A 21,490-nucleotide genomic window follows, 5' to 3' on the forward strand; every position below is an offset into this window, starting at 1 on the left:
ATACACTGCTCAAAAAAATTAAGGGAACACTAAAATAACACATCCTAGATCTGAATGAATGAAATATTCTTATTAAATACAATTTTTCTTTACATAGTTGAATGTGCTGACAACAAAATCACACAAAAATGATCAATGGAAATCAAATGTATCAACCCATGGAGGTCTGGATTTGGAGTCACACTCAAAATTAAAGTGGAAAACCACACTACAGGCTGATCCAACTTTGATGTAATGTCCTTAAAACAAGTCAAGATGAGGCTCAGTAGTGTGTGTGGCCTCGACGTGCCTGTATGACCTCCCTACAACGCCTGGGCATGCTCCTGATGAGGTGGCGGATGGTCTCCTGAGGGATCTCCTCCCAGACCTGGACTAAAGCATCTGCCAACTCCTGGACAGTCTGTGGTGCAACGTGGCGTTGGTGGATGGAGCGAGACATGATGTCCCAGATGTGCTCAATTGGATTCAGGTCTGGGGAATGGGCGGGCCAGTCCATAGCATCATTGCCTTCCTCTTGCAGGAACTGCTGACACACTCCAGTCACATGAGGTCTAGCATTGTCTTGCATTAGGAGGAACCCAGGGCCAACCGCACCAGCATATGGTCTCACAAGGGGTCTGAGGATCTCATCTCGGTACCTAATAGCAGTCAGGCTACCTCTGGCGAGCACATGGAGCACATGGATGCTGTGCGGCCCCCCAAAGAAATGCCACCCCACACCATGACTGACCCACCGCCAAACCGTTCATGCTGGAGGATGTTGCAGGCAGCAGAACGTTTTCCAGAGTGTCTCCAGACTCTGTCACGTCTGTCACATGTGCTCAGTGTGAACCTGCTTTCATCTGTGAAGAGCACAGGGCGCCAGTGGCGAATTTGCCAATCCTGGTGTTCTCTGACAAATACCAAAAGTCCTGCACGGTGTTGGGTTGTAAGCACAACCCCCACCTGTGGACGTCGGGCCCTCATACCACACTCATGGAGTCTGTTTCTGACCGTTTGAGCAGACACATGCACATTTGTGGCCTGCTGGAGGTCATTTTGCAGGGCTCTGGCAGTGCTCCTCTTTCTCCTCCTTGCACAAAGGCGGAGGTAGCGGTCCTGCTGCTGGGTTGTTGCCCTCCTACGGCCTCCTCCACGTCTCCTGATGTACTGGCCTGTCTCCTGGTAGCGCCTCCATTCTCTGGACTCTACGCTGACAGACACAGCAAACCTTCTTGCCACAGCTCGCATTGATGTTCCATCCTGGATGAGCTGCACTACCTGAGCCACTTGTGTGGGTTGTAGACTCCGTCTCATGCTACCACTAGAGTGAAAGCACCGCCAGCATTCAAAGGTGACCAAAACATCAGCCAGGAAGAACTGAGAAGTGGTCTGTGGTCACCACCTGCAGAACCACTCCTTTATCGGGGGTGTCTTGCTAATTGCCTATAATTTCAACCTGTTGTCTATTCCATTTGCACAACAGCATGTGAAATGTATTGTCAGTCAGTGTTGCTTCCTAAGTAGACAGTTTGATTTCACTGAAGTGTGATTGCCTTGGAGTTACATTGTGTTGTTTAAGTGTTCCCTTTATTTTTTGGAGCAGTGTATATAATATACACATGAACAACTGCAACAGTGATGAATGTCATTGGGGTGGGGGCAGAATAAAAGTCTGTCCATAGGGGGAGCAGCAAGTAAGGTACAGTGCATTTGGAAAGTGTTCAGACCCCTTGACCTTTTCCACATTTTTGTACCTGAACAGGTAATCAAATGGCTACCCGGGCTATTTGCATTGTGTGCCTCCCCCAACCCCTCTTGTACTCTGCTGCTACTCTCTGTTTATCATATATGCATAGTCACTTTAACTATACATTCATGTACAATAGTACATACTACCTAAATTGGCCCGACCAACGAGTGCTCCCACACATTGGCTAACCGGACTATCTGCATTGTGTTCCGCCACCCACCAACCCGTCTTTTACGCTACTGATACTCTCTGTTCATCATATATGCATAGTCACTAATACCATATCTACATGTACATACTACCTCAATCAGCTTGACTAACCGGTGTCTGTATATAGCCTCTCTACTGTTTTTCACTGTCTTTTAACTGTTGTTTTTATTTTTTACTTACCTATTCTTCACCTAATACCTTTTTTACACTATTGGTTAGAGCCTGTAAGTAAGCATTTCACTGTAAGGTCGACACCTGTTGTATTTGGCGCACGTTACAAATAAACTTTGATTTGATTTGAGAACACAGTGGCCTCCATCATTCTTAAATGGAAGAAGCCGCTTGGTTTTGACCAAAAGGCACCTAAACAAGATTATCTGGTCTGATGAAACCAAGATTGAACTCTTTGGCCTGAATGCCAAGTGTCACGTCTGTAAGAAACCTGGCACCATCCCTATGGTGAAGCATGGGTGGGGGATGTTTTTCAGTGGCAGGGACTGGGAGATTATTCAGGATCGAGGGAAATATGTATGGCGCAAAGTACAGAGAGATCCTTGATGAAAACCTGCTCTTGAGCGCTCAGGACCTCAGACTGGGGTGAAGGTTCACCTTCCAACAGGACAATGACCCTAAGCCCACAGCCAATACAATGCTGGAGTGGCTTCAGAACAAGTCTCTGTATGTCCTTGAGTGGCCCAGCCAGAGCACAGACTGGAATCCGATCGAACATCTCTGGAATGACCTGAAAATAGCTGTGCCACGACGCTCCTCATCCAACCTGACAGCTTGAGAGGATCTGCAGAGAAGAATGGGATAAACTCTGCAAATACAGGTGTGCCAAGCTTGTAGTGTCATACCCAAGAAGAATCAAGGCTGCCAAAGGTGCTTCAACAAAGTACTGAGTACAGGGTCTGAATTCTTATGTTAATGTAATATTTAAGTTTTTGTTTATTTTTTTATAAATTTGCTAAATATTCTAAAACCCTGTTTATGCTTTGTCATTATGGGGTATTGTGTGTAGATTGATGAGGGAAAAAACGATTTAATACATTTTATATTAAGGCGGAAAAGTAACAAAATGTGTAAAACGTCCAGGGGTCTGAATACTTTTGAATGCATTGTAAGTGACTGGGGTTGGAAGTCTGAGTTATTGAACCGGGGAGAACAGGGCATTGCTTGGGTGTCTGGGGTGTCTGATCTTCTTGGCCTTTCTGCGACTCCTGGTATTGTACTGATGTGAGTCTGTTGAGTCTGTTGGGTAGCATGTGTGCACCCAATGGTGCACTCGGCTGCACGCATCACCCTCTGAAGTTCCTTGCGGTCCGTGGCGGTGGAGTTAATTTTGGATAGGAGATGTGAGTCTGGAAGGAGAGTTTACAGTCTAACCAGACACCGAGGTATTTGTAGCTGTCCACATATTCTAAGTCAGAACCGTCCAGAGTAGTGATGCTAGTCGGGTGGGCAGGTGCGGGCTGTGATCGGTTGAAGAGCATGCATTTAGTTTTACTAGCTTTTAAGAGCAGTTGGAGGCCACGGAAGGACTGTTGTATGACATTGTAGCTCGTTTGGAGGTTTGTTAACACAGTGTCCAAAGAAGAGCCAGATGTATACAAAATGGTGTCGTCTGCGTAGAGGTGGCTCAAGGAATCACCCGCAGCAAGAGCGACATCGTTGATACAGTGGGGAGAAAAAGTATTTGATACACTTCCGATTTTGCAGGTTTTCCTACTTTTTGTGTGAGATTGAGGGCATCTAGCTTAGATTGTAGGACTGCCGGGGTGTTAAGCATATCCCAGTTTAGTTCACCTAACAGAACGACCTCTGAAGATAGATGGGGAGCAATCCATTCACATATGGTGTCCAGGGCACCGCTGGGAGCTGAGGGGGGTCTATAACAGGCAGCGAGAGACTTATTTCTGGAGAGATTCATTTTTTTAATTAGAAGCTCGAACTGTTTGGGCATAGACCAGGAAAGTATGACAGAACTTTGCAGGCTATCTCTCCAGTAGATTGCAACTCCTCCACCTTTGGTAGTTCTATCTTGATGGAAAATGTTGTAGTTGGGGTGGGACATTTCAGAATTTTTGGGAGAGCTAGCCAAGCCAACAACTGGTAAGACAACAACATCTAATCAGCTAAGACAACAACAGGTAAAATGGCAATGAATGGGCAATGAATGGGCAGAGAGGGTCAGTTAACTACACACAGGGCCCGAGTTCAGATAAACAACATAAACAAAATAGAGTATCGTTAATGATCAGTCCAGCAGGCATCAGCTATGTAGCCAAGTGATCATAGGGTCCAGTGAACAGCAGTAGATGAAACAGGGAAGCCATTAGGTAGTCGTTACCACGCTAACCGGGAGATGCGCCTGGCTTGAGGCTTACTGGTGCTAGCTTCGGGACACTGTTGAGCGCCTCTAGCACTGCATCTCAGTGCTAGAGGCGTCAATACATGCTGAACAAAAATATAATCACAACATGCAACAATTTTAACGATTTTACTGAGTTACAGTTCATATAAAGAAATCAGTCTAATCTAATATATGGATTTCACATGAGAATACAGATATGCATCTGTTGGTCACAGAAATTGTTTTTAAATGACGGGCGTGGATCAGAACACCAGTCAGTATCCGGTGTGACCATCATTTCCCTCATGCAGCGCAATGGGCCTCAGGATCTCGTCACAGCATCTCTATGCATTCAAATTGCCAACGATAACCTGCAATTGTGTTCATTGTCTGTAGCTTATGCCTGCTCATACCCTAACCCCACCGCCACCATGGGGCACTCTGTTCACAACGTTGACATCAGCGAACAGCTCGCCCAGGGGGGCACTAGTGAGCAAGCCATGGAGTTGGTTACGTTTTTCCGAGCTCCTGCTTAAATTGCATTTATTTAATAGTTTGTTTGAGCTTTGACCCAAAAATAACTAGGAAACACAGCCTTTGAATGACGTGCTTTACTTTGTTCAACTTTTATTTTGGTGAAATGCGTAAATGGTGCATAACCTGCAGCAGTTTAGATTCAGCGGAGTCACTGACAAAAGCGAAAACACTCGGCTCATGACGAGGATTTCGAGTTCTTTTACAAGTGGGAGCAGCGAGAAAACAAGCAAACTGTCTCCGACATGGAACCAGGCTTGTCAACATGCTCAGATGACACGACTATGCTACAAACCACGGTTAAGAAGCTTAAAACTGATGTGGCTAGCCTTAAGGAACAATGCATACATTTACAAGGTTATATGCGAAGATCCAATATTAAGATCATGGGGTTAGCTGAGGACCCGTGCTTAAGTTCTACTTCATTTGTCTCAAAGTTATTAAAGGAAGCCCTCAAATTGGTTCAAGACATCCTTGTAGTAGACTGCTCACATCGGGGCTCTCAATCAAGAAAGGCTGGTGGAAAACCTTGCGTCCTTGTGGCTAAACTACACTACTATCAGGATTGTTTTGATGTTCTTCGGCGTGACAGAGAATTTGGCCCACTTCGATGCAACAAAGCACCCATCTCTATCTTCCAAGACTATAACCCCAGCAGTACTCATAATGCTCTGGTATTTTCTCGATTACCAAATATGGACAACAATGCATTTGGAATACAATAGTAAAGCTTCTACAGAGTCTATGGTAAGGGCAGTGAAAATGTCAGTAGCATTCTTACATAAAATATTGAACAACAATGAATTGCGTACTGTCGCCCAATCTGGATCGTAGCTCTCCTAAGGTATCATCTTCATCAAAGCAGTTCATAAGACCTTCTCATGTATAGACAGACTACTTTTTCCTAGACAATAGATTTCTGCCACTGATTACCAAGCTATTGTCTTTTCGGATCATTCTCCTTTTACTATTGTTAGGTTCTGACAAACAGAGTGAAAAACTAACAGACAACTAGTCAAAGCTCATACCAAGTTTATTCACCCACTGGGTCAAATAGCTGCAAAGACAAAAAACATGTTTCCACCAGCACAAGTGTTTATACCCACTTTATGCAGCGTTTCTTCCTTTTCTCTAAACACTACATCTTTGTTGCTAGACAGGGAGTTAAGTAACGTGGGTAATAAACTGTGCCTTCTCCCTTCATGTGACCTGACCTGACCTCGACCCACATGCCTCACTAATCCACAGCTATTCACCCTTATCAGTGACCAGACCATGTGATTGCCTTTTCCCTTACTTACTAACTTTCCAGGCCCCTACTTCTTATCCACCCTCCATTAACCTATTATCCACCCTCCATTAATCATATACATTGCTACTCCATATAACCATTAACTTCTGGTGTAGCAAGTATTTCAAATTACAACCCAACACTATTGAACTACTTATACCAAATACACAGCCAATTATCATAACATTTAAAACTATATAAATAAAAATATTTATAAAAATAAGAATCATAAATGTCAAAAATAAGTAACAAAGCCAAATTAGAAACATATTGTAGTATGTAAATACAATAAAAAACAGAATTGAATTTTTACCCTATTGCGAACAAAAAAACACACAAATAAAACTAACGTGCACAAATCCTATATCACACAAATACACAAATAGAATAACTGTCACGCCCTGACCTTAGTATTCTTTGTTTTCTTTAGTGTTTTGGTTAGGTCAGGGTGTGACATGGGTGATGTATGTGGTTTTGTACTGTCTAGGGCTTTTGTAGGTTTATGGGGTTGTTTACCATGTAGGTGTTTATGTATGTCTATGGTTGCCTAGATTGGTTCTCAATTAGATGGGAACCATTTTTAGGAAGCCATCTTCTTTGGGTATTTCGTGGGTTATTTTCTATGTCTATGTCTAGTTGCATGTGTCTGCACTTTTGTATGATAGCTTCACGTTTGTTTTGTTATTTTGTATAGTTTGTTTAGTGTTCGTCTTCATTAATAAATAGACGCTGCGCCTTGGTCTCCTCCATTTAACGAACGTGACAATAACTCACTTACAGTTGAGGTCGGAAGTCTACATACATCTTAGCCAAATACATTTAAACTCAGTTTTTCACAATTCCTGACGTTAAATCCTAGTAGAAATTCCCTGTTTTAGGTCAGTTAGGATCACTACTTTATTTTAAGAATGTGAAATGTCCGAATAATAGTGGAGAATTATTTATTTCAGCTTTTATTTATTTGATCACAATCCCAGTGGGTCAGGAGTTTACATACAGTCAATTAGTATTTGGTAGCATTGCCTTTAAATTGTTTAACTTGGGTCAAACATTTTGGGTAGCCTTCCACAAGCTTCCTACAATAAGTTGGGTGGATTTTGGCCCATTCCTCCTGACAGAGCTGGTGTAACTGAGTCAGGTTTGTGTGCTTTTTCAGTTCTGCCCACACATGTTCTATAGGATTGAGGTCAGGGCTTTGTGATGGCCACTCCAATACCTTGACTTTGTTGTCCTTAAGCCATTTTGCCACAACTTTGGAAGTATGCTTGGGGTCATTGTCCATTTGGAAGATTAATTTGCAACCAAGCTTTAACTTCCTGACTGATGTCTGAGATGTTGCTTCAATATATCCACATAATTTTCCATCCTCATGATGCCATCTATTTTGTGAAGTGCACCAGTCCCTCCTGCAGCAAAGCACCCACACAACATGATGCTGCCACCCCGTGCTTCACGGTTGGCATGGTGTTCTTCGGCTTGCAATCCTCCCCCTTTTTCCTCCAAACATAAAGTTGGTCATTATGGTGAAACAGTTCTATTTTTGTTTCATCAGACCAGAGGACATTTCTCAAAAAAGTACGATCATTCTCCACCATGTGCAGTTGCAAACCGTAGTCTGGCTTTTTTATGGTGGTTTTGGAGCAGTGTTTTCTTCCTTGCTGATCAGCCTTTCAGGTCATGTCGATATAGGACTCATTTTACTGTGCATATAGATACTTTTGTACATGTTTCCTCCAGCATCTTCACAAGGTCCTTTGCTGTTGTTCTTGGATATGTTCATGTCTAGGAGACAGAATGCGTCTCCTTCCTGAGCGGTATGACTGCTGCGTGGTTCCCATGGTGTTTATACTTGCATACTATTTTTTGTACAGATGAAAGTGGTACCTTCAGGTGTTTGGACATTTCTCCCAAGGATGAACCAGACTTGTGGAAGTCTACAATTTTTTTCTGAGGTCTTGGCTGATTTATTTTGTTTTTCCCATGATGTCAAGTGAAGAGGCACTGAGTTTGAAGGTAGACTTTTAAGTACATCCACAGGTACACCTCCAATTGACTCAAATGATATCAATTAGCCTAGTTAATTGTTCTTAATTGACTTGCCTAGTTAAATAAAGGGAGAAAAAGAAGCCAAGACATAATCTTCTGGAATTTTCCAAGCTGTTTAAAGGCACAGTCATCTTAGTGTATGTCAGCTTCTGACCCACTGGAATTGTGATACAGTGAATTATAAGGATTATATTCTGTCTGTAAACAATTGTTGGAAATGCACAAAGTAGATGTCCAAACTGAATTGCCAAAACTATAGTTTGTTAACAAGAAATGTGTGGAGTGGTTGAAAAACTAGTTTAAATGACTCCAACCTAAATGTATGTAAACTATCGACTTAAACTGTACATACCCAATAATAATACATGTATCATTGTTACCTACAATATGGAAACTTAAAGCTTTGCAAAAGGGAATTTATTTATTTATTTAAACACGTGCGTTTACCCCGCACACACACACACATGTGCGTGTGCACACAAACACACCTGAAAAATCCTGCTGCGGAGAAGTGGAAGCAAATGGGTCTACATCCTCAGGCTCAGACAACATTTTGTGAAGACACCTGTGTGGCTGAGGAGGTGGATGGCTCCTCATCCTGAGGCTCCGAGATAATTTCTGAAGAGGCCTGTGTGGCTGAGGAGGCTCATCATCCTGGCCAGCTCCAGAGGGTGCTCCAAAATATTTGCATTGAAATACAGTATATGAGTCTGACACCCTAAATACATTTGTTGCACAATTAAATACACATGTCATGTCAACCAAATTAACCATACAACCTCCTTAGCTAATTCTAGGCATAAGACACCCAAAAGACTCAATATATCACAAAAGATACAAAATATCAGCCTAATATAGACGTCCTTTAAGTTAGCCTACAGCACTTGAAATTCCCCTTACTGAGCTCCGGACCTAGTCAAATCAATCACAGAAAACCTTTATGATGTCACAATGAAAGTTAACCAAATCAATAATGTGCTAGTTAGGTTGTAATCGTTTTGCTGCAGGCTACACACATTATCATGATGAAACTTTGTGAAATTATATCCAATATTATGTAAGCTAGTTGGACAGAAAAGGGAATATTTTCGCCATATGTGCAATAGCAATGCAAGCAACATAGGCTAACAAAAACAAGTGTTATACTAGCCTATTTCATTACATGCATAATATTATACTCATAAAGAGATGGCATAGCTGCATACCTTTATCTTTGGTGCGTTTCTCCTCTTCCTCTTCCCTCTTTTTCCTAAACTGGGCACCTGATGGCTTAGACCTTTTCTTATCCATGTGTGATGACTTGGCACTCGAGGATCAATACATGACCCATCCCCCAACACTGTTAACCAAGAGTCAAGACTAAACCAATTCACCTTCTTCTTAACGATCCAGAAAAAAATGCAACAATATGTCTGTGAAACTATATATTCACAGTATTTTGAATGAATTGTGGTTTATTTGGTAGCATTTCATAGTGTGACTGATTTTACTAATTGCATTAGTACTGTACAAAGTTAGAGGTGCGCTATTTGATAGATTCCCCCACTCCCCCTACCTCGGGTTCCAGTGGGGAGACCTGAGGCCAACCTACCCAACCTACCTCATCTCATCTCATACTTCTGAGTGGGAGACCTTCCCAGGCAGAAGCCTGCCTAGCTCACAAACTAGAATCAGGGTTCCCACTCTGACAAGTTTAATTGACCCACAGTCCCACACGGTGAAATGATATCATTGACGTGACATGCAAATAAGCGATAGAAAACCGATCGTGCAAATGTCACCGTTCCCCAAAAAATTGTGCTGGTGCCCCGTGCCGCCCCTGGCAAGATGCCGCCCCGGGCGGCTGCCCTTGTCGCCCATACCTAAATCCGTCACTGCATCAGAAGCAACCTTTGTTGCTTTTATATCATCTCAAATTGAGATATTTATCTAGCTTAATCAAACTCATCGAATGTCTCCTACAACAGTATGGGAATCAATGAAGTCTAATCTAAGGCGCCAAATTATTTCGTACAGTGCAATATTCAACACCTAGGGGAATTTACAAATAAAATAAAATAAAATCACTACCCTTTGGAGATTTAGATATGGCACATTCACACTTTTCATCCGCAGATTTACAAAAACAACATTTGACACTTCAGACAGAGTTTGATCTTTCAACGCGACAAGCTGAAAATCTAATTAGTAAATTATGATACAAAAATTATGAACATCAAATCAAATGTTATTTGTCACATACACATGGTTAGCAGATGTTAATGCGAGTGTAGCGAAATGCTTGTGCTTCTAGTTCCGACAATGCAGTAATAACCAACGAGTAATCTAACCTAACAATTCCACATCTACTACCTTATACACACAAGTGTAAAGGGATAAAGAATATGTACATAAAGATATATGAATAACTGATGGTACAGAACGGCATAGACAAGATGCAGTAGACGGTATCGAGTACAGTATATACATATACATATGAGATGAGTAATGTAGGGTATGTAAACATAAAAGTGGCATAGTTTAAAGTGGCTGGTGATACATGTATCTCATAAAGATGGCAAGATGCAGTATATGATATAGAGTACAGTATACATATACATATGAGATGAGTAATGTAGGATATGTAAACATTATATTAAGTGGCATTGTTTACAGTGGCTAGTGCTACATTTTTTTTACATCAATTTCCATTATTAAAGTGGCTGGAGTTGTCAGTATGTTGGAAGCAGCCACTCAATGTTAGTGGTGGCTGTTTAACACTCTGATGGCCTTGAGATAGAAGCTGTTTTTCAGTCTCTCGGTCCCTGCCTTGATGCACCTGTACTGACCTCGCCTTCTGGATGATAGCGGGGTGAACAGGCAGTGGCTCGGGTGGTTGTTGTCCTTGATGATCTTTATGGCCTTCCTGTGACATTGGGTGGTGTAGGTGTCCTGGAGGGCAGGTAGTTTGCCCCCGGTGATGCGTTGTGCAGACTTCACTAACCTTTGGAGAGCCTTAGGGTTGTGGGCGGAACAGTTGCCGTACCAGGATGCTCTCGATTGTGCATCTGTAGAAGTTTGTGAGTGCTTTTGGTGACAAGCCAAATCTATGCAGTGTGGTAAATCCCCTGGAACTGACATTCTTTAAAACATTCTCAGATCCACTCTCTCCTCTCTTGCTTTCCCTATTTGAGAAATCATTCTCCTCATACTCTTTACCCTTAACAGTTAGACAAACATGCAAACTCAGCTAAAAAAGAAACATCCCTTTTTTAGGACCCTGTCTTTCAAAGATAATTCGTAAAATCCAAATAACTAGACAGATCTTCATTTAAAGGGTTTAAACACCGTTTCCCATGCTTGTTCAATGAACCATAAACAATGAATGAACATGCACCATTGTAACGGTCCTTAAGACACTTAACAGCTTACAGACAGTAGGCAATTAAGATCACAGTTATAAAAACTTACAACACTATAGTGGCCTTTCTACTGATTCTGAAAACACCAAAAGAAAGGTGCCCAGGGTCCCTGCTCATCTGCCTGAATGTGCCTTAGGCATACTGCAAGGAGGCATGAGGACTGCAGATGTGGCCAGGGCAATAAATTGCAGTGTCAGTACTGTGAGATGTCTAAGACAGCGCTACAGGGAGACAGGATGGACAGCTGATCATCCTCGCAGTGGCAGACCATGTGTAACAACAACTGCACAGGATTGGTACATCTGAACATCACACCTGCTGGACAGGTACAGGATGGCAACAACAACTGCCCGATTTACACCAGGAACGCACAATCCCTCCATCAGTGCTCAGACTGTCCGAAATAGGCTGAGAGAGGCTGGACTGACGGCTTGTAGGCCTGTTGTAAAGCAGGTCCTCACCAGACATCACCGGGAACTACGTTGCGCGTGATTTCCTGCAAGACAGGAATGTTAGTCTTCTGCCATGGCCAGCAAAGAGCCCCAATCTCAATCCCATTGAGCATGTCTGGGACCTGTTGGATCGGAGGGTGAGGGCTAAGGCCATTCCCCCCAGAAATGTCCGGGTACTTGCAGGTACCTTGGTGGAAGAGTGGTGCAACATCTCACAGCAAGAACTGGCAGTTCTGATGCAGTCCATGAGGAGGAGATGCACTGCAGTACTTAATGCAGCTTGTGGCCACACACCAGTGTTACTTTTGATTTTGACCCCCCCCCCCTTTTTGTTCAGTGACACATTATTTAATTTATGTTAGCCACATGTCTGTGGAACTTGTTCAGTTTATGTCTCAGTTGTTGAATTGTGTTATGTTCATTGAAAATAAACATAGTTGACAGTGAGAGGACGTTTCTTTTTTTGCTGAGTTTATTTAACTTATTCTGAAAAAGGAAAAAAAAAAACTTGTGCTGTTCATATATGTCAATTTCCTTACTGAATTGCGATGTAAAGATACTTTCTAGGAGTATTGCCTGCCTCTCCCTCATTATCTCTAAACACTGGTTTCATTAAAAATCATCATTCTTTTTTCAACATCAGATGTCCTTATAATATACTTTATAATCCCTCTTCATCTGACACTCCAGAGATATTGTTATCACTTGATGCTGAGAAGGCGTTTGATCGGGAGAAGTGGGATTATCTATTTTATACTCTCAAACTATTTGGATTCAGTCCCAATTTTATGTCCCGGATCAAAGTTCTTTACTCCTCCCCTATGGCTGCAGTGTACACAAACAATAACCTTTCATCTTATTTTCAATTTAAGCATGGGACAAGACAAGGTTGTCTTCTATCCCCTCAGCTGTTTGCCATCGCAATTGAGACATAGCAATACGTAATAACACCACCATCAAAGGTATTCGAAGAGGGGGCTTAGACATGCTTTTATATATGTACAACCTTTTAACTGGGATCCAGGTTCTACTAAAGACATTTGGTAAAATATCCGGGTATAAGGTTAATCTACAAAAAAGTTAATTGATACCTATTGATCCTTCAACCATGCAAACTGATTTTAGTCATGCGCCCTTCAGAGTGACTACACATAAATTGAAATATTTGGGAATTTGGGTCACACATGATTTCAAAGATCTCTATAAAGCCAATTTCCCTCTCTTGATATTCATTCTGAAACATGATCTTGAACGCTGGGATTTACTTTCTCTTTCTTTGGGCCAAAGATTGAACACTGTTAAAATGAATGAAAACCTACGTTTTTTTTCTTATTTCAATGTATTCCTATCTTTCTTACTAAATCTTTTTTTTTTTTATCTCCATAGATAAACTGATATCTGCTTTTATCTGAAAGAAGAAATACCCTTGGATACGTAAGAGCGTATTGCAGAGATCTCATCCTCAGGGTGGTCTAGCACTTCAGTATTAAGAATCATCCTATATTGGATGACAGAAATCCCTGATGTTACAGGCCCGAAATGGTTGACCTCGGAGATCTCATTTTGTTGCCCCACCTCTTTAGCTGCCTTAGTCTGTGCAAAAATTGCATTAGCTGAGGCTGTTTCCAAATACACTAGAAACACTATTGTGAAACATTCTCTAAAAATCTGCACAGTTCAGGCGATCGTTTGGTCTCAGTGAATTTTCAACTTATTATTATTCTCTCAATCATTATCAGACCGGGTGTTTCATATCTGGTCTGGAAAAGGGATCACCTCACTGAACGACTTGTACATTGATATGGATTTTACATCTTGTTAGCAGTTAGAACAAAAGTAAAATATTCCTAGATCCCATTTCCTTTAGATACCTTTAGATACCTGCAATTGCGTAGTTTTGTATCTTCATACTCTAGTCACTTCCCATCACACCCACCTACCTCCCTTCTAGATTATATTTTTAAAGGGAACCCTTATTTGAATGGCGGCATATGCTTGAACTATGAGAAGAACCAATAGGAAGAGGATTTAGGTGAACAACTTTCAGATGAAACTTGGCAGAGTATGCTTCAGATAATACCTTCTTCATCTATGTCTAAGACATGCTGTTATTCAATTTAAAATAGTTCATCGGCTGCATTGGTCAAAGGCAACATTATCCAAGATTAGACCAGAAATAGATCCCACTTGTGACCGATATAAGCAGGCTCTTGCTACTTGACAGATTTTGACAGATTTCTGGATGTTTTCTAAGATACTGGGGAGACCTATAGAACCTTCTGCCTTTATTACATTATTCGGAGTAGCACCACAGGAGGCCTCTCTAAACAGTTCTATGGGAAACATGCTGGCATTTACTACTCTTCTAGCTAGACGTCTTATACTATTTAAGTGGAAGGATCGGTTTCCTCCTAAGCTTAAGCTTATGCTACACTGTTAGGGGATCTGCATTTACATTTAAAAATATCTGGCAACCTTTCCTAACCTTTGTAGAAGACATGGACCCAGCTAATTTCACAACCCCAAAAACCAACCCGAATTAGAACTTGTTTCATTATTTTTCCCCCTTTTTTAACTTTTTGTTTTATAATATGTTTGTCTTTTTTTTACTATTTGAATATATTACTTATTGTATATCATGCCTGCTTTAAGTCTGGTTTTGGGGTGGGGCTATGTTAGATCATGGGGGGGTTGGGGGGGTTGATTTGGTATGGGAGCCGTTTGTGTTCGGCCCTCTAACTGTTCTGTCTGTTATCTGTATAATCATAAAAAATGTCAAATAAAAATACGTTAAAAAAACAAACAAAAAATAATCAATTAAAATACAAAATAAAAACAGCTTGCCCACACGATGCCATACACGTAGTCTATGGTTGTGAGGCCGGTTGGTGGTACTGCCAAATTCTCTAAAACGATGTTGGAGGTGGCTTATGATAGAGAAATTAACATTCAATTATCTGGCAACAGCTTTGGTGGATATTCCTGCAGTCAACATGCCAATTGCACGCTCCCTCAAAACCTGAGACATCTGTGGCATTGTGTTGTGTCACAAAACTGCACATTTTAGTGGCCTTTTATTGTCCCCAGCACAAGGTGCACCTGTGTAATGATTGTGCTGTTTAATCAGCTTCTTTATATGCCCCACCTGACAGGTGGATGGATTATCTTGGCAAATGAGAAATGCTCACTAACAGGGATGAAAACAAATTTGTGCACAACATTTTAGAGAAATAAGCTATTTCTGCATATACATTTTTTGGGGGATATTTTATTTAAGCTCATGAAACATTGGGACCAATATAAAATATAAAGGACAGATTTCCACCAGTCTAATGTCCATTGCTCATGTTTCTTGGCCCAAGCAAGTCTCTGCTTCTTATTGGTGTCATTTAGTAGTGGTTTCGTTGCAGCAATTTGACCATGAAGGCCTGACTCATGCAGTCTCCTCTGAACAGTTGATGTTGAGATGTGTACATTACTTGAACTCTGTGAAGCATGTATTTGGTCTGTAATCTGAGGTGTAGTTAATTAACTCTAATGAATTTAACCTCTGCAACATAGGTATCGCTGGGTCTTCCTTTCCTGTGGCAGTCATCATGAGAGCCAGTTTCATCATAACGCTTGATAGTTTTTGCAACTGCGTTTGAAGAAACATTAAAATTAAAATGCATTCCAGGTGAATACCTCATGAAGCTAGTTGAGAGAATGCCAAAAGTGTGAAAAGCTGTCATCAAGGCAAAGGGTGGCTACTTTGAAGAATCTCCCATCTAAAATATATTTAACATGTTTTTGGTTACTACGTTATTCCTTATGTGTTATTTCATATTGTTGATGTCTTCACTATTATTCTACAATGTAGAAAATAGTAAAAAATAAATAAAAACCCTGGAATGAGTAGCTGTGTCCAAACTTTTGACTGGTACTGTATTTTCGAAAAATAATTTGAAACAATGTGAAGTAGTACAAAACTGTGGCCCCTGTGGAAGGTTGACGTTTATTGTCATGAATATTTTCCTGGAGTCAGAACTGAGCGATTTCCGCTAGATAGTCCAGCAGCAAAGTCAAAATTGGCTATATCGTAAAAATGTATGAAAATAAAAATGTGCTTTTTGGTTTAATTTAAGGTTAGGAATAGGCATTAAGAGTTAGCAGGTTTAAAATAAGATTATATGACTTTGTCAGCTAGTGACCATTGGTCTCTATCATAGTGTCCTAGTGTATGTACAGGGTCTTGCACAGGCTCTTGCTTTATGTGTACACTACTGAATGTTTAACCTGGTCCCAGATCTGTTTGTGCATAGGAGTTTGATATACAGCACAAAAAGGCCTTGGACCAGTCTACTGTTATGTGTAACAGGCTCTTGTGGGTCAGTCATTGATTAACCATGTCATCAGTGACTTCCAGCACTAGAGACTCCTTTAAATCTGACTGGGCTCTTTTTTTTCTACTCCTAGGTGCACTTCGGATGGAATCTCTAAAGGAGCTTGGTTGAACCGTTCCAGCATCATCTTCGCAGGGAATGACAAGTGGTCCGTGGACCCCCGTGTGTCCATCGTATCGAGTGGGGGGGAGTACAGCCTGCAGATACAGAAAGTGGACGTGACTGACGACGGCTTGTATACCTGCTCTGTTCAGAGCGAGCGCAATCCAAAGCCAAAGCACCTTCATCTAGTCGTTAAAGGTATCTGACTTTTTAACATATCACGGGTAGTGTGCACTGCATCACACTGCGTTTTTAAAAATAATTGAGTGGGGTCTGGAATTATTGCATCCCTTCATAAAGATGAGCAAAAAAGACTGTATAAAATAAAATAATTACAACCCATACTGAAGCCTAATATATTGACATATATTTCAAATGCATTAAGTATGTACTCGTATTTTAAATAAATATATCTAAATACATGCATTACTTAAATATGTCCATGTACAATATGTCACATATATTTCATAAATATATTCATAGTGATGTCATTTCCAGGCAAGAGTATCTGCTGGCTTCGTGCTTGGCTGTCGCTTCTTCCTGCTACCTGTTTAGTAACAGTGTTGAGTGTATATTCATTAACTTTGATTTTATAGTGCTTTGTCTGTTTTTTGTTAAGTCTCTGTTTTTGTCAAATTTTCTGCTCTTTATTCATGTTTTTGTTTAGTCTGATCTTTTGTTTTCACTCCTGATTTTTAGTTTTTCTTTTCATTCCTACAATTGTAAAGTGACTTTGGGTCCTTGAAAAGTGCTATATAAATCCCATGTATTATTTTTATTATTTACATATTCGATTTTGGCTGTTTTTATATGATTTGTTTATATTTTTCACAGAAACCCAGCTAGTTTGTACAGTGGTTGGTCCACTAAAAGCTTTGCGAATGTGCTGCGGGACTTAGAGGTAATTTGTGGTTCAGTGCAGTACCCTGTGTCACCACTTCATTGCTCCAGACCAGCACAAGGGGGAGTTAGATCACTGATTATGCTTTTCGGTCCTACTGTGTCTCTAACTGACAATGAATGGGTGACATAAACCTAAATAGAAACTGATAATTGTGCACGACTTCAGGATTACTTACAAAAACTGTTGTTAAACTTTTATCTTTATTTTGTTAGGATTATTTGTTAGGATTATTTTGCTCTTACTGTAGTACTGTAGGCCACTCCCGACCGGTCAACTTGTGAGTGCAATGGTGAAATGGTTTAAGACACTGCATAGCAGTGCAAGCTGTGTTGCTTCAGATGCTGGTTCAATACCTTTTTGGTTTCTCTCCCTCTAAAAATAGAACTTAATTCTAAATAACAAACTGGCTTTATTTACAAATTAGTGACAATGTCTCACCCCATGTTCAAGAATGGCCTTTTTCTCGTTCTTTTTACGTTATTTGAAAACAAAATATTCAAAATATTGTTATTTTTTAAGCAAAGCGATTATTATTATTATTAATTTAGAATTATTTGAAAGCCCCTTGGATATTCTCACAGATATATTATTAAACCTGTTTTTATCAGCACAATATATTTTGACCATATTGGTCTTGGCTCCTGAGTTGCGCACAATGGGATTGCCTTGCAGTTCTCCAGCTGTATCCACTGAAAGCGTGCGATGTTTAAGGAATGAGGGTAGGAGGCACGGGATGGGCCACAGAGCTATGCACAGGAGACATATTCTTAGCTAAAAGCCCAGTACTGTGTTGCCTACGCCCGACCGTCACGTTGTACAGTGCCATAATTTTCGTTCCATCCTAACGGACACCCAGAGGGTTTTTAATTTTTCTTGGAATATAAACACCCTAATATTAATCAAATTAATCCCAAACTCTAAAAGTAATTGCAAAGGTAGATACAATTTATTTGTGACATTGTGATTACAATAAAGAATGTAAACAAGATGTTAACAAGATGCTTTGTTTTTATTTACAGTCGTGATGGACTGCTGGTGGCATTTTGAAAACAGGTTTTCAAGCACGTGTAGCCTGATTAGCAGGACAATATACTCTTAATAGCCTGGCTACTGTAGGTGTGAACATCCCTATATGTATTTGATGCTTAAGTAGTCTGAAGTGTTACATTTCTAACTCAAAACAGCTGTCAGGTTTTTCTTCAAAAACATCTTTAATGCTTTTGCTTTAGAAAATAACTAGAAAAAAGACATTCAAAATGCAGATGGTTATTTAAACTACATTTTAGTTGCACTTCCACCCAGGTCCACAACCATGGGTAAAACCTTGCTGAGAAGATCAATGTATTTGTTGCATTTCTCTAGCCAAAACGTCTTGATGGCCTCAAATGTTTGGACAGACTTACTCATTCCAGGGTTTTCTTTATTTTTACTATTTTCTACATTGTAGAATAATGGTGAATATATCACAACTATGAAATAACACATATGGAATCAGTTAAGAATAAATTCTTATTTACAAGGACAGCCTACTCATCCCTGTCGGGGATTTGAACCCCTATCTCCCACATGCCCACAAAACACGGGAATTATTTAGATAAATAGCCCAGAACTGTAGCCTACTCCCAACCGTCATGGAAATCTATTTCTTGGTATTGAAACACCATAATATTAATCAAATTAATTAAGCATTTTTTTTAATCAATCCCATATACTATGCTCTTCCAAAAAAAGGTTTTAAATGATCTAATACAGCCACTATTAAAGGCTATCAAATACTTCTCAAAGATGCCCTCTGCTGGTCACACTAGCATTAATGGTACCAGTGGTTGGCACTTAAATAACATGCTATAGAATTCTGCGGCACCACGCACGCTATGCTGCAGTACACTGTAACTTTTAAAGGACGAACCACCTTAGTTTCACATGGAGGTCGCTAACGAATGTTTTCAATGCTGCAGGAGCTGTGTTTATTTTGCTCTATTCTGGGACAATGTGTTCAGTCTGGAATTTCAATGTAGCAACTGTTTACTTGCAGAGGACTAAAGGGGCGAAGTGGCTACTCTTAGAAAACTAGTAGCAAACTTACACAAGCTACTAGGGAATCCACGTCCTCCTACTTTCTCTTTCTCTTCTACTCCAGAAGCTGGACAATGCTCTGGCCTGGTGGGAGTGTTGCCACCATGTCGTCTCTCCACAGCCGACTTATCGGTGCTCTGCAGGGATCCCACCGTGAAGGGGTCTCTCCCTTCCCTGGAGAATGGAGTTAGTAGTAGGATGCTTCTGGATGACTTAGTGGATGTTCCTTTCCTTGACCTTACCAACCAGCCATGGAGGCACATCTCTCGTCGTGGAAGTCAATAGCGGCGGCCTTTGGCAAAAGTGGCCTCCTTGGTGGTGGAAAGCCCGGACCGGATACAGACTTCAAACAGCTTCGCCGCCCTGGATCCAGAGGTTCTAGCGCCTTCATCCCTGCATGGTTTTGTTTCGAGATCAGATCCAGAGGTACCTGCGTAGGCCGGAGGTACCTGCCTATGCCTTTGTCCCCTGTTCTGTCTCTACATTGAAGCGTTGACTGATCAAATCAAGCTCCTCAAAGGTATTTACTCCCATTAAATATATAATTCTGCCACAGCTTCCCATGTTGATAGGGGTATTATAAATAGTAAATCTGTGGCTGTTAATTTAACTTCCATTGATCGCTCTGTTAGCTCCCATAAGCCACCCACTGTTGTTAGCTCCAAATATGCTATAAATAGTCGTTTATCAAGCTATCATATTGCTAAATGTGCTCATAAGCATACAGGTATTGTCAACAGTAAACTTGTGAGCATTTACCTGAATCTACTAATCGTTTATTCTACTATTAGTTTGACCCCCGAGTGGCACAGTGTTCGAAGGCACTGCATCTCAGTGCTAGAGGCGTCACTACAGACCCAGGTTTTATCCCAGGCTGTATCACAAACGGCTGTGATCGGGAGTCTCACAGGGCGGCGCACAATTGGCCCAGCGTCGTCAAGGTTAAGGGAGGGTTTGACCGGAGGGGCTTTACATGTAGGCGTCATTATAAATAAGAATTTGTTCTTAACTGACTTGCCTAGTTAAATAAAGGTTAAATGTTGAATCCAATCAGAAAGCCAATTGTGTCTAGCTCACCCAGTTCTATTGACTCTTGTGGCACCATGGATACTCCTGCGGTTTTCAAATCTCGCAGAGGGCTTGGACATATATAGTGCCTTCTGAAAGTATTCAGACCCCTTGACTTTTTCCACATTTTGTTATGTTACAGCCTTATTCTAAAATGTATTAAATAAAATCAATGAATCAGCAATCTACACACAATAACCTATAATGACAAAGCAAAAACAGGTTTAGAATTTTTTCAAATGTATACATAAAAAAATATACCTTATTAACGTAAGTACTCAGACCCTTTTCTATGACACTCAAAATTGAGCTCTAGTGCATCCTGTTTCCTGATCAACAGTTAAAAGACAGTGAAAAACAGTAGAGAGGCTATACACAGTAGCGAGGCTATGAACAGTAGCAAAGCTACATACAGACACCGGTTAGTTAGGGCTGATTGAGGTAGTAGTGACTATGCGTATATGATAAATAGAGAGTAGCAGCAGGGGGGCACACAATACAAATAGTCCGGGTAGCCATTTGATTACCTGTTCAGGAGTCTTATAAAAACTGTTGAGAAGCCTTTTTGTCCTAGACTGGATGGCAGGCAGCTTAGCCCCAGTGATGTACTGGGCCATACTCACTACCCTCTGTAGTGCCTTGCGGTCAGAGGCCGAGCAATTGCCGTACCAGGCGGTGATGCAACCAGTAAGGATGCTCTCAATGTTGCAGCTGTAGAACCTTTTGAGGATCTCAAGACCCATGCCAAATCTTTTCAGTTTCCTGAGGGGGAATAGGCTTTGTCGTGCTATCTTCACGACTGTCTTGGAGTGTTTGGACCATTCTAGTTGTCTACTGTTACTTGCTCGTGATTCAGCTGTGCACTGCTGTATTGGACCAATGCCAATCTCGGATGGCAAGACATCAGGGCTAGACTGGAGAGAACCTTTACAAGGCCTG

General features: G+C 41.1%; 1 protein-coding gene across 2 annotated transcripts in view; it reads left to right on the forward strand.

The window, feature by feature from the left end:
- negr1 (neuronal growth regulator 1) overlaps positions 1 to 21,490 on the forward strand; it is a 404,374-nt gene that overhangs the window by 120,913 nt on the left and 261,971 nt on the right. For both annotated transcript variants that reach the window (XM_021599923.3, XM_021599922.3), the window contains exon 2: positions 16,475 to 16,701. In XM_021599923.3, coding sequence (XP_021455598.3) covers positions 16,475 to 16,701 — 227 coding nt within the window. The remainder of the gene's footprint in view (positions 1 to 16,474; positions 16,702 to 21,490) is intronic.

The sequence above is a fragment of the Oncorhynchus mykiss genome, chromosome 4, assembly GCF_057628025.1.
Source record: "Oncorhynchus mykiss isolate SJ-2025 chromosome 4, ASM5762802v1, whole genome shotgun sequence".
In the NCBI taxonomy this organism is placed as follows: domain Eukaryota; kingdom Metazoa; phylum Chordata; class Actinopteri; order Salmoniformes; family Salmonidae; genus Oncorhynchus; species Oncorhynchus mykiss.